The 14,642-nt window shown below is 47.0% G+C and overlaps 1 protein-coding gene across 1 annotated transcript in view; it reads left to right on the forward strand.

Moving 5' to 3' along the window:
- Nucleotides 1–14,642, forward strand: part of PPP1R14C (protein phosphatase 1 regulatory inhibitor subunit 14C) — an 83,609-nt gene that overhangs the window by 56,396 nt on the left and 12,571 nt on the right. Inside the window, exons 2-3 of the mRNA XM_058289544.1 lie at nucleotides 590–673; nucleotides 2,385–2,417. Of these exons, the coding sequence (XP_058145527.1) occupies nucleotides 590–673; nucleotides 2,385–2,417 (117 nt within the window). The remainder of the gene's footprint in view (nucleotides 1–589; nucleotides 674–2,384; nucleotides 2,418–14,642) is intronic.

Raw genomic sequence — 14,642 nt, forward strand, 5'->3', positions numbered from 1 at the left:
GCTGCGCTTTCTTTCGTGCTGGGCGGCTCTTCTTACCGGGCGCACTCCTTGTGCGTGGGGCTCCCCTATGCAGGGGACACCCCTGCATGGCAGGGCACTTCTTGCGTGCATCAGCACTGCGCGTGGGCCAGCTCCACACGGGTCAAGGAGGTCCGGGGTTTGAACCGTGGACCTCCCATGTGGTAGACAGATGCCCTAACCACTGGGCCAAGTCCACTTCAGACACTGCTCTCCCCATAGCTGTGTGATTCCTCAAGCAGGCTCTGAATCTTGCTTCCTCTGCTTGATGGCTGACTCCAATAAACCATGACGTAAATACTTACCCATAGCCATGCAAAGTATAAACACTGAATGCAAGTGACTGGGCTTTTTTGGGGGAACAGTAGGGACATATTAGGGGGAGGCTTACTGACTGCCACCTACATGGGAACTAGTGTCAGCTGAACCGGCCTTGGTGGTGGGCAGTAGAGGGACCTTATATGCTGTGGACCTATATTCATTTATTTAATTCCACTAAACTAGTTGAGTGCAATTTCACTTCTTACTAAATAAAATGTCTTCCTTCCCCTCCCCAACTCCTTCCCCCTAGGAAGAAGAAATGCCAGATGTAGAAATTGACATTGATGATCTCCTTGATGCAGACAGTGAAGAAGAGAGAGCTTTAAAATTACAGGTAAGCCACGTTTGCCACCCGTGGCCTTTTGGCGGTGCCTGCTCTCTTGCTCTCAGGTCTCCAAAGCGTGGCATGAATCGATTCTGCCCTGTGGCATGTGGGCATCGGGACACGGGCAGTTTGCAGAGAGGGGAGCAGGCGGTGCTAAGGGTTCACCGTCATGAACTCTGCCTCTGATGACAAGGCCATTCTCACCCTCACTCAGTTCTTGAAGACCTTGTGAGCATGAGTTTCTCCAGCCTCAGCTCCTTGGGAGACAGAGCTGGTTCTGCCCCCAAAGGAAGGTCCATTTGCCAGAGAGAGAAGTGCCACATTGTATGACAAGGAGAGGGACCACACCAGACCAGGGCTCTGGTCTCCCAGTTTTGGATCGTATCCCTATATACAAAATTAATTCCTATGTAAGTGTGTTTGTAACATAATTCTATTTAATAAGGTGTCTTCTATCAGAGGACTTTCGCTTTAGAGCATTTTAGTACATCAGTGGATGTTGAGATGTTTAATGTTTCCATAGTCTAGAGCAATGAACTATTTATTTCCCTTCCCAGAGGAGGTCAAATCTATCATTTGCACATCTGCATTTGAGAGTCTCTAAGCCAATTTACCTTTGACCTCGCCATGGTTCATTTTCACTGATAATTACTGTGAATGGTTGTTATTTATTACCAATAGCCAGGGGACACGAAAGGCAACCAGAGGGAACATTTTAATGTATTAATGTGTTTAATGTGTCAATAATTGCGGGTGTCCTCTGAGTGGTGAACAGTTTCATTTTAATGGTCATTTTTCATTGGTAGATTTAATTGCTCTCAACTAAGAGCATCCTAGTTATAAAAGTTAAAAAAACCCAACACACCCAATAAGATAAAGCAGGCTCCAGAATGTAGCGTCATGAAAGACCTTCTCGAAAAGGAGAATTTGAAAGGAGCTCTAGGTTATCTTCGGGTTACAGCCCTTCGGTCCCCAGATGGGGCCCTGATGCCTTGCAGAGGTTGTGGTCCACACCTGCCGGGGGCTGGACAGTGGCCAGAGACCCCCATGTGCAGTATGATTCACATGTCTCACCTCTGAGTCTCTCCAGTTTACTGTGAAGCATGTTGGCAGCAAAAGGGAGGGGGCGTGTGTGTGCATGTGCGTGTGGATAAAGAGGAGTAAGAGTCTTTGGCCAGGTGGGCGGGTGGAAAACCATTTGCACCTCGCTGGTTGCAGTCAGTTCATGGGAGGACCCTGGGGTGGGAGATTTGCTCCCTGATGAAGGCTGACCTGCCTTCTGGAGTGACGTCATCTCTCTCTGCAAGCAGCAACCTGGTAGATACTGCAATATCTCCAGCTTTCTTTAAGATAACCTCTCTTCTCCTCAGCAAGGTTATTCTTTGAGATAACCTTGGCCATAACTTGGTCAAGGGGCAGATTTTGTTTACAATGCTACGGTAATATGAAAAATTCATTTTCTCCTGTTCAAAAAACTGTCTATGTAGGTTGCGTGTGTGTGTTCTGAAGATAAGGCATCCGTGTGTGTTAAGGGCACAGCTTTTTATATCTTCAGATGACCAACTGGCGCTGGCCTACAAAAGTATGAATCTAGATGGTCAGTAGAAGAGCTTGATTTACCGTGATGAACATAATAAAGACGAAGTGATTTCAATTTCACTTTTAAAATGATATTGCATTTTAAAATAATAAAACTGACCTTCTGTGTATTTGATTCTAGGAAGCCCTCATAGATTGCTACAAACCAACAGAGGTAAACAAATCATTTTTCCTAAATGCTGTGTTTGAGTTGCTGTTTTATTAAATCGTTTTTTTTTTCTATTTCTTTTAGCTGAACCACAATAAGTGGGCTTGATTATGTGTATACTAAGCAGCAATTATTATCCATAAGTGCATATATTGAATGGTAATAACTTGATTATTTCTGAGCTTAACCATGATAGGTTCAGAAAGACTTAAAACTAATAGGATTGGGTGTGCTGCCTGCCTTTATGTAAAAGTCAGATTTCAAAAGTCATAGCGAGAAGGTTTGGAATGATTTTAGTAAAAGTTTTAGGTATAGAGCTGGAAAATAGGTATGTATTTTTTTTTTTAAACCTTAAAGGTAGATCTCTCTTTTGGAAGAACTACCTTTATTGGGCAAATTAAATGTTATAATTGGTTTGGATATTTGTCAACATATAAACATGAGTGTGAAAAAGAGTAAGTACGTTAAAAAAAAAAGAAGCATTCAATTCCATGATATATTTGATCTCTTAAGCATTATAATTCCAAAAAGAAACATACTTGCATATTCAAATTTGAACTCTGGAGTAAAGCTTAACATAAAATGAACTATAAAATAAATAGTATGCAAAGTAAATTTCAATTCTAAGTATGGCAAATCCATAAATTTTACATGTTATAAATTTTTAAAAAATGTGATTTTGGAAATAATTGATTCTTCCTTCCAATATACAGTATATAGTCAAAATAGCCTTCTGGATGTTGATTAAATTTAGAATATTAGAATTTTGTTCAACACATTCAAAAAAAAAAAAAAAAGAGTAAGTACGAGTCTGATTCGACCAAAGCTTTTTAAAGTACTCCCATGAACAAGAAGACTGCAGTCTAGAAATTGCGGTTTTGATCAGAAATGCTGGGAGGAGACATGGAGAGGGAGGTGTAAACACATCATTTAATCACTTTATCATCCCCTTTATCTTCCGTTCTCCTCCCAGGGGAAATGTGCATGTTTTGTTTATTTAGGTGGGAAAAGGTGGACTACTTTTTCTTCTGATTGGCTCCCAACGCAGTCAACAGTAGGAAGGTCCTTCCGTCTTCCCTTGAAATGAGCACCATTCTGCCCCCAGGTTTTGCTGTACCCCAAGACAAACATTCTACACTTGTCAACTTCCAGGCAGTCCAAGAAAAATGGGGTCTGGTGCCTGGAAACAAAAGAATTGCCTCATCTGGACTCTCCAGGGAGACTTTTAAAAAAAAATTTTTTTTCTTTATTTTCTTTTAAATGTTACATTAAAAAAATATGAGGTCCCCATATACCTCCCACCCCACCCATGCTACCCCTCCCACATCAACAAACTCTTCCATCATTGTGCACATCCACTGTACCCGGCGAATACATTCTGGAGAACCGCTGCAGCACATGGACAGTGGTTCACATGGTAGTCCACACTCTCCCCCAGTCCAATCAGTGGGCCATGACAGGACACACAACGTCCAGCATCTGTCCCTGCAGCACCACCTAGGACAACTCCAAATCCTGAAAATGCCCCCACACCATATCTATTCTTCCCTCTCCCGACCATCAGCAGCCACTGTGGCCACTCTCTCCACATCACTACTACAATTTCTTCCCTTACTAATCACAATAGTTCCCCAGCAGAACACCAGTAAGTCCACTCTAATCCATACTCTATTCCTCTATCTTGTGGACCTGGGATGGCTATGTCCAGTCCCTATCTATGTCAAGAGGAGGTTTAGATTTGACATGGATGATGGAGGCAATTCTCCTCCTTGCAGCTGTAGGCACTCTTGGCTCCCTGGTGTGGTGGTTGATCTTCTTCACCTCCCTGTCAGCTGGCCAGGGTAAGTCCAAGAAACCAGAGGGCAGGAGCTCAAGTCTGCTGAGGCCTAGGGCCTGGCCATCATGTGGACAGTTCGAGATTCAGGTCTCCTGAGTATACACCAACCCAAACGCCAACCACACGTTCAGTAAAAGTGAGAGAAGAGGCATGTGTAGAAAGGTCACATCTGAGTACAGCTCCATCACACTCAGGAACACAAACTCTAAAGTAGGGCCAACTGACATGGCCGTGAACTCCAGAGCCATCTGCCTTGCCTTCAGGGAGACTTTTGAGATCATAGGATGAAATATGTGGGTACAGAGCTTCAGGATTCCCAAGGAAGAATGAAGGAAAGCACGCTGAAGCCTGCAACCGGACATCTCTGCGCTCTTTTTTAGTGCATGGTTTCTAGGAATGGAAAATACTGAGGAATTTCAGTCAAAGTCGCTCATCCGTTAAAGGTTCATTTTAGAAAAGACTGAGCAGCTTTGACTTTGAGCCTATGTTATAGGAAGCACGTTTTTATGGGCACCTGGCTGGTGATGGTAAAAACCACAGCTCTATAGTACACTTTTCATTAACATGCATTCTCTTTTATAATTTTCCACATCATCACTTGAAGGAGAGTAGGTTTTGGGACTGTATTAGTCAGCCAAAGAAGTGCTAATTCAAAATACCAGAAATTGGTTGGTTTTCATAAAGGGCATTTATTTGGGGTAGGAGCTTACAGACACCAGGCCATAGAGCATAAGTTACTTCTTTCCCCAAAGTCTATTTGGAGCAAGATGGCTGCTGATGTCTGCGAGGGTTCAGGCTTCCTGAGTTCCTACGTTCCTGGGGCTTGCTTTTCTCTGGGTTCAAGGTTCCTTCCTTTCTCGGGCTGGCTTCTCTTTCCTCTGGGTGCTGACTTCCCAGATCTTCAGAGTCAAACGCTAAGATCAGGAATCCCCACATCAAAAGCTCCAGCTCTGTTCTTTGCCATGCCCTTTATCTGTGAGTCTCCACCCACCAAGGGGTGGGGATGCCACACCCTAATTTAACTTAATCATGCCCAGGTATGGACCAGATTACAAACATAATCCAATATTTCTTTTTGGAATTCATCAATTATGTCAAACTGCTACAGGGACTGAGGTCTCCAGCAGTGAGGAGGGAGCAGACCCCAGGTTCTTTCTTGCCATCGTGGGAATCTTCCTAAACTACAGCTCTCAGCAAGAGATTAGGACCTGAAAGGAATTTTCCTGTCTGAACTAAATGCCTAACAATTACTGTCCCTCCTTAAGTAAGCTTCCTTGGAGGTGCTATTTTTTGATCAAAAGAATGTTGCATGTGATTATTATGTGCCTTGGAGGTTAGGAATGGAAAGAAGCCACCTCTGCTGAGTTGGACACTTTTATTTATAAACCTCATTGCAGAGGGAGGCTGGTGGGGAGAATACGGGCTTAGAGTCAGGGCCCAATGCCAGGGCCGTCGTCACTAACTATGTGAGGCCAGATAATTTTCCTCACCCTACTGGGCTTCTGTTTCCTTGTCTATAAAGTGGAGATAACAATAACCAGCTCTCAAGGCTTTTGTAAAGATTATTTGAGAGGATAATGTTAGCGATAGTAACAACAACACTAATAACAGCTAAATAATTCTTATGTGCTTAAAATATGCCAGGCACCTATCAATCACATTATGCACATTGACTCATTTAATATTCACAGCAAAGCTATGAGGTGGATGCTCTGGTTATCAGTTAAAGACATCGAGTCATAAAAAGGCTGTGCTCTTCGCTGAAGGTCCCCCAGTCAGTAAGTGGAGAAGTTGGGGTATGTACAGAAGCAGACAATATAGAGCTAGTCGCTCACATCCTTGTGGAATCTGAATCCACAGGAGAGAATGCTTTTCCACTGCACGTCAAATGTCTATATGCAAAACGCCCCAATTCGCCAATAATGACATTCTCAAATGCTTCCACCTGAAGAGAAGACGTCAATCATCTGCTAATTTCCCAGAACTAATATTGTTTTTGGTGTGTCACCTGCTGCTGTGCGTTGGGTCCTTGGCTTCATTTTATCTGGGTCACCAGTTAATAAGGAAAGGACTCACATTCCCCAAGTGCCTGCTCTGGGGGGGTCCATCTCCCTAACGTGGGCTCTGCAGGAGGCAGCAGCCTCAGCTGACCTAACTGTGGTGGGTGAGTGGTTGATCTGTCAGAGCTGTGCTTTCATTTCTTTCCACCCAGTAAATGCCATTTCTAAGGTAGCTGATGTTGAAATAGAGCGGATTTCCGGGTAGCAAAAGGATATTTCCTTCTAGATGGTGCAAGAAGAAAAAGAGTAATTTTAGTCTGGATATCATTTGGCTTTGAATGATCAGTAATGATAGTCTAGTGGACAAGGTAGACATCAGAGTGGGGTGCTGGGGCTGCTAGCCAGGCCAGGAAAGGGCCGTGGGTCCGCCATGTTGGGGTTGCTAGCCAGGCCAGGAAAGGGCTGTGGATCGCCATGTTGACCTGGATATGCTTCTTTATTGACAGCTGACAGAACCAATCGTAGGCCGTGCAGTGGAGGGAAGGGCGGGTCCTAGGACACCAGTATGGGGGAAGAAATGTCATCGCTCGGAATGGGCTTTGACAGAGGGTTGATGTTCGTTAACCCCACGATAGCCCTTTTAGCTCTCTGGAAATCCTTAAATGGGTTCCTTCCCTAATTCTCACACTTGCTGTGCATGGTTCTCAAATCTTTAGGTTACACTGAGAAGTGCCCACATAGTCCTGGGATGATGGACAGAAAGTGGGCATCTGGCTGCCATCTGTTAGGGGCGTTGTCAGTCCAAGTCAGGAGGCTTTGGAAAGTCTTCTCAGAGGGGAAGGTGGCCATGCCATTGCTCTCGGATAAACGCCAGGGTTTTCTTCCCATGCATTTATTTCATCTTGGTGAAAGAGGGCTTGTGATCTTACCTAGCAATTTCAAAATCGAAGCCTGCCAGTTGACATGCGCCCGGGGTGCGGCCAGGCTGACTGGGGGGGTTTGTGAGTAGGTGGGGAGGGGCTTTTCCCAGCCCAGTGGTCTGTCCATCTGGAGCATCCTAGCCCCGTGGCGGGCCGGGAAGGAGAGGTCTGACACTGGTTTGTGAGTGGAAATCGACCCGTGTCTTCAAAAGGTAGGGCTGCTGTGTTCTTCCTGGGTTGGATGATGAGGTGTCCACAAGGTGTTCTGGCGAGCGTGTCCTTTTCCTGGAGGGCTTTGGTGTGGCCCTTGTCAGCTCTTCCTGCTCACATCAGATTTACAACCCATTTAGCATTTTAACCCATGGTTTTGAGTTATTGCTCGTTTATGTATGCATAGAGGTATGTGGATAATCACGGTCCCTGCCAGTGGAAAGAAAAGGCAAACTTTGTTTATGATGTGGAAGGGCTCTGTGGGTGCCTGGAAGAGGCACAGCTTGGCATGTCACTATATTCTTTTTTTTATTTCTATTTTTAAGTTTTTTTTAAAAAAATTAATTTTTATTCCCCCCTGCCCTTTGAGATAATTCCCTCATCTGTCTGCTCGTCATCTGTTCATCTTCTTTAGGAGGCACTGGGAATCGAACCCAAGGCCTCCCATGTGGGAGGCAGGTGCCCAGCCACTCGAGCCGCTTCCACTCCCTGCTGGTTGTGGCATCTGCTACTTGCGGTGGTTGTGGCATCTGCTGGAGTGTGGCGTCTTGCTGGATGCAGTGTCTGCTCATTGTGGCGTCTGTTCATCTTCTTTAGGAGGCACTGGGAATTGAACTCGGGACCTCCCATGTGGGAGGTGGGTGCCCAATTGCTTGAGCCACCTCTGCTCTCCTATATTCTTGATTTATTTGCTCAAAAAATGTTTGTTGGACAACTGTGTGCCTAATGGTGGGACTGAGAGAAAGCAGTGAACTTACATGTCCATTTTTTAACAGTTTCTTCTCCGGTCCAGGATAGGGCCACATTTAACAGTGGTGAGAATGTTAAGTCCTCATGGAGTATGAAAATAGGAACAAAAAGGCAGAAGCCAGCTGTCAGTTTAGTTCATGGTTCTCTCAGTTACACAGAACGTGGTTTGTCTAAGTTGGTTGCACTTGCTAGACAAGGTGGAGAAAGCAGCCAGACCTTTAGTCGACATGTCTGTGTGTTCACAGGCACGGAAGCCACTCTTATGTCAGATCCTTTGCTTCTGGCCTCCCATGGGGTGTCTGTAAAAAAAAGAAAGAAAACACTGCCATCCTAGGCTGGGCTGGGAATAGAGCTTGAGGGTTGCATCAGTGAGTTGAAAGACACCGTTTAAAAACTGTCTTCTTCAGGAATGGATGTGGCTCAAGGAGTTGAGCGCCTGCTTCCCACACGGGAGGTCCCGGGTTCAGTCCCCAGTGCCTCCTCAAAATGAAAACAAAAACAAACCCCAAAATAACAAGCAAACAAATGAAAAAGCCGCCTCAGGGGAGGCACAGTGGCTCAGTGGTTCAATCCCTGGCCCTGGTACCTCAAAAACAAAACAGCTGTCATCTTCGGAACACGGTTTCTGAGCAGTGGAAGAATGGGGAGCTTCCCAAGAAAGGCTGGAACCAGGCAGGCGCATCTGGTGGTTGTAGCTGCCGATGCCGGAAGCCTTATTATGTTCCCGTGGGACGAGGCAGCTGAGCCTTGGCTGGAACACATGTAGGGTCAGAGGGTTTTTGGCCCTAGCATGCCCGATGCAAACACACTTCCAGCATGGCTTTTTTTTTTTCCCAGTGACAATATTTTATTAGGGTTTTTTTTTTTTAAGATTTATTTATTTCTTTCTCTCCCCTTCACTCCCCCAGCCCCAGCCGTCTGTTCTCTGTGTCTATTTGCTGCGTGTTCTTTGTCCGCTTCTGTTGTTGTCGGCAGCACGGGAATCTGTGTTTCTTTTTGTTGCGTCATCTTGTGTCAGCTCTCCGTGTGTGCGGTGCCATTCCTGGGCAGGCTGCACTTTCTTTTGCGCTGGGTGGCTCACCTTACGGGGTGCACCCCTTGCACGTGGGGCTCCCCTACGTGGGGACACCCCTGCTTGGCACGGCACTCCTTGTGCGCATCAGCACTGCGCATGGGCCAGCTCCACACGGGTCAAGGAGGCCCGGGGTTTGAACCGCGGACCTCCCATGTGGTAGACGGATGCCCTAACCACTGGGCCAAGTCCACTTCTCTAGGGTTTTAATATACATTTCTCTTTTGGTTAAAAAGGTTAACAGTCTTTTTGTGCATTTATTTACTTTTTAAACATTTATTATTTTTAAAATTTATTTATCCCTCCCCCCCTGGCAGCTTGCTTGCTGTCTGCTCTCTGTTTCCATTCGCTGCATGTTCTTCTGTGTCTGCTTGTCTCCCTTTGTTGTGTCATCTTGCTGTGCCAGCTCTCCGAGGGCACGGGCCGTTAGCTCTCCACAGCGCATGGGCCTGCTTTCCTTCACAAGGAGTCCCTGGGACGTGAACCCAGGGCCTCCCATATGGTAGGCAGGAGCCCAATCGATTAAGCTACATCCACTTCCCTGTGCGTTTATTTTATTTTACTTTTTTACTATTTAATTAATTAATTAATTATAATTACCTTTTTTTAAAGATACGTAGATCACACAAAATATTACCTTAAAAAATAGAAGAGGTTCCCATACACCCCCAGTCCCACCCCCCACTCCGCCCCCAGGCCTCACCTGCCCAAAGTGAGCAAGGAAGTAAGTGGTGGAGCCGCCCTTGGAATCCCAAGGCTCTACCTTGCCGCGGTCGCCGGGCTCTGAAACCTGGCGAGGTGGGCCCAGGCTCGGCTCTGTGATACTCGTAAAGCTGGGTGAGACGGCTTCAGTGAGCAAAACCCACCCAGGGATGCGAGGCCAGCTTGCCTAGCGATGGGCCGCCAGGGAGTGACAACCAGCGATTCTTCCCTGCTCCCTGCTCCCAGGGACCGGAGGACCGTGAGAAGCCACATGTGACCGTGGCCACGGTGACGGCGGGACGGAGATGTCGGAGAGGAATGAACGGGGCCGTTAAAGGTTAAAGGAAGAGTCACGTGACGGCGCTCGTGGCTGGCTCTCTCCTGCCATTCATCGTTGCCATTGTCATCACAGACACAGGCTTAAGCGCAGTGTACCTGGCAGGCATCAGTGAACGATCGATGGGATTTTGTGGCCTTGGCTTTTTTCCCGAGATTCAGATGAATGGGTGGATCAGCTTGGCCTGAAAGAGCTCCCCACGCTTGGCCCGTGTGGAAATGGCCTGGGATAGAAGAACGAGTGTGATTTCAGACGTCTCGACACGTGACTTTTGGGTTTCGATCTCGTTAATGGTGGGGTGGTCGCAACTAGAAATGAACTTCAGGATGTTTGGGAGTGGGTTGCTTTTATTTGGCTAAGACTCAGGTCTTTGTGGGAAATGATATTCTCCCTGGTTGCTGATGAGAACCTCGGTGAAAGTAGTTTACCTCCAGGAGCCCCTGTCAAGTGGGAGATTTTAATATTGCTAAATCGTCCCCATTTATTATTTGCCGTGGCTGCATTATTTACACGGGTTTTATTTTACATGGTCTGAATTGTATGTGTCCACATTCTGAGAAACCTCTTAGCAAGTGAGGAATTAAATGCATGTAAGGCCAAGTAGGATGAGGCCAAATGAACCGTCTGCTGCATACAAATAAAGGCTAGAATTTGAGTGAAAAATAAACTCTCCTAAGAGCAGTGGTCTGAATCTCTGAAATGCGTTAATGGAATGGCTCTCACCACAGAACAAATTCATCCTTTTTAATTTTAATTTTATGTTAAAGACACTTTAGATTACATAAATGTTATATAAAAAATATAAGGGATTCCCCTGTACCTAACCCCCTCCCTTCCCACACTTTCCGCTATTAACAACATCTCTCATTAGTGTGGGACATTTGTTACAACTGATGAACACATACTGAAGCATAACTACTAACGATGGTCTAGAGTTTACATTACGGTTACACTTTGCACTGTACAATTTTATGGGTTTTAATAAAATGTATAATGGCCTATATCCATCATTGCAATGTCATGCAGGCCAATTCCAGGGCCCCCCAAATGCCCCATGTGTCCTCATACTTCCTCTCCCTTCCCCTGCCTCTGCCTTTATATCAAGGACACAAGTTTTTCCATTGCTAGGATAATAATTTCTACTTTAGTCCATGGTTGCAATCCCCCTTATGTTTGTTCATTTCTCAATCTGTTACAAATTTAAAAAAATTTTTTTCGAGGTACCGGGGACTGGGGATTAAAGCTGACGCTCAACCACTGAGCTACAGCAGCCCCCCTGGGTTGATTTTTTCCTTTTGTTTGCTTGTTGTTTGTTTTTAGGAGGCACCGGGAACCGAACCTGGGACCTCCCATGTGGGAAGCAGGAGCTCAACCGCTTTAGCCACATCTGAATCCCACAAATGAATCTTGAAAGGCAGAGAGTCTGGAAAATAAATGGACAATATAATGTCAGTGGTTTTAAGTTCAAGGAGGGAAAAAACAAACACACACAATTCCCCGGGTGCAGTATTGATGGCCGCAGAATTCATTATGAAAACAGTAGCAACAAAACCCTCCTAAGCCTCTTTTCATATAACGAGAAATTGGATGGAAGTTGGAGTGCCGGTCAGCAAACCAACCTGCGTAAAGACAAACAAAACCCCTCCCTCCAAGAGGGAGAAAATATTCCATTGAAGAGTGAGGATGGAGTTTCCTGCCTGTGACGTGACCACAGGAGACAAATCTCAGAGTCACCGTCCCTGGGCCGGGGTACCCAAGGCTTGTTCATCGGCGCTGATTTGCCACCCACCTAGGTGGGCTCCTGTGTGTCCTTTATAGTCCAGCTAATAAAGGTTCACGTTGGGACGCTTAAGATGCTTGCTTGGTTCTTTGGGTGAGGCCGTTTTGCTATTTGGAGCATTTTCCGGGTGTTACCATGGCTTTAAAAGAGGCGTGTGCCCGCCTGCCTTTCCCTTTTGCTCACTTACCTACACTTCTGTGGACCTGGAAATTCTCTGGCTCCACTGCATGCTGCACACCTATTGGCCCATCTCACCGCTGGGCCGTCAGGGAGCTAGTTCAGCCCGGAGGTGGATCTGCCCTATTGTGGCTGTGAGAGTCAGGGTCAGAGGCAGACGGCACCTGTGAATGTGCATTTTTTTATCCTCCCCCTTGCAGCTTTTTTGCTTGCTGTCTGCTTTCTGTGTCCATTCGCTGTGTGTTCTTCCGTGTCTGTATTTATTCATTTTATTTCCCCTCCCCTCTTGCAGCTTGCTTGCTGTCTGCTTTCTGTGTCCCCATTTGCTGTGCGCTCTTCTGCGTTTTTGCTTGTCTCCCTTTTCGTTGTGTCACCCTGCAGAGTTGCCTCTCTGTGGCGCTGGTGGGCTGGGCGGCACTCCGCAGCGTGGGGGCGAGCCTGCCTTTGCAAGGAGGCCCCGGGACGCGAACCCAGGGCCTCCCAGATGGTAGACGGGAGCCCAACTGACTGAGCCACAGCCGCTTCCCTGAATGTACACTTTTAAGGAAGCGACTAACGCATCAATTGGGGTGGAGGGACAAGGGACATGGCCCCTGGGGACTCATCTGACCCAGGAGGTAGTTCCAGGAGGGATGAGGCCCCGGGGAATCCCAGCCTTGGGAATCCGCACCTGCCCTTCCTCGCTGTGCCCCTCCCTGGGAGGCCACTTACGGGGTGAGACTATGTTCTGGGAAAGCAGGTTCAAGGTCAGATCCCCCGGGCTCCCTCCAGGGGAGCCTGGCTTACAGAATGCCTGCGGTTGGTGAGCAGCGCTTTTAAGCATTTCATTTAAAAGCCCTTTTGTCAGCAAATCATTCTAATTAAAAGGCCACCCCCCAGACCTCCCATTTGCTCTTCCTTATCTCTTCAAATGACTGGAAATGCTTAAAAGAATGACATCCGTGCAGCTTAATTATGCACAGACCAGTGACTGCAAAGCTACGTGGTGGCTTTGCCGCCTCCTCCTTCCCGTCTTGTGAGCGACGTGTTGTCATCCATGACGGGGGGCCAGATGCCCGACCGTGGTGACAAGGACAGAGTGTGTGTCCATCTGTCGCCACCAGTGCAGGCTGGAGTAGGCGGGGGGGAGGGGGGTCGAGAGCTGCGGCCCTGGTGGGGGGCAGGAGGGTTTGGGGGGATCAGGAGGACCCAGGGACAAGGAGGATCCAGAGGGAATGAGGGGAAAGGGGGGCCAGGGCAGTTCAGGAGGGTTTAGGGGGGCTGGGGAGACCAGTTGGAACCAAAAGGGACTACGGGGGGACAGCAGGGCTCAGGGGGGACAGTGTGATGCCGTGTCCCTGTGACAGTGCCACATGCTGGCCTGAGGAGGGTCCTCTGTCCTCAAGCTGCTGCCAGACCCCTTATGTTTCTGTGGGGAAAAAGAAAACAAGTAAAGGTCCCTGCCTTCCTTCTTTCTTAGAATTGTCTCTAATAAATCAGGTGGGTCCTTGTCATAGAAAGTCAATTTCCAGCCAAGCTCACTGGATGTATTTTTTCTTTTCTCTCTGTGGCCACTTTCATCCCCCTCTCTTTCTCTCTCTCTCTTTCCCTCTGCCTCTCGTGTGAGTGTCTGCGAGCACACGTGTGTGGACACAAGCAGCGCCAGCTCCGCTCTCCCTCAAGGGCACCTTGCCTTCCTCACTCCCAGGTCTGGCTCATTTTCTAGAGCCTAAAGAAGCGCCTCTCCAGGGTCCTTCTCCGTTGTCGCTGAGGCCAGGGGATACGCTGATCAGTTTTTGTTCCTCACCCAATTGACGTACAGTTTTGAGGGTTCCCTCTCTCTGGTTCTTCACTTTTATGCCTGTTGTATGAATGAATGGCCTCGTTCATATTTTCTCTTACTTTGCCAACGTTTCTTGAGCACTTCTTGTATATTAAGCCCTGTGCTAGGAAAACAAACACAAAGAAACCTTTGGCAGCCAAGTGTGGTGACAAATATGCACACGGATTATTTTGTATGCTCTTGAATTGTATTTGTAATATATATATATATTTTATATTCCCACTCTCCCCTTGTGGCTTGCTTGCTGTCTGCTCTCTGTGTTCATTCGCTGTGCGTTCTTCTGTGTGTCTGTATATTTTATTTTTATTTATTTCCCCTCGCGGCTTGCTTGTTGTCTGCTTTCTGTGTCCATTCGCTGCACGCTCTTCTGTGTTTTTACTTGTCTCTCTTTTTGTTGTATCACCTTGCTGAGTTGGCTCTCTGTGGCACTTGTGCACTGGTGGCACTCCGCGGCATGTGGGCAAGCCTGCTTTCACAAGGAGGCCCCAGGACTTGAACCCAGGACCTCCCATATGGTAGACGGGAGCCCAACTGATTGAGCCACAGCCACTTCCTTGTATTAGTAATATTTTGCAATTTTCTCCTTCAGCTTGCTTATTTCAACTTCTGAGATTTACCCATGTT

This window comes from Dasypus novemcinctus, chromosome 28 (genome assembly GCF_030445035.2).
Source record: "Dasypus novemcinctus isolate mDasNov1 chromosome 28, mDasNov1.1.hap2, whole genome shotgun sequence".
Taxonomy (NCBI): Eukaryota; Metazoa; Chordata; class Mammalia; order Cingulata; family Dasypodidae; genus Dasypus; species Dasypus novemcinctus.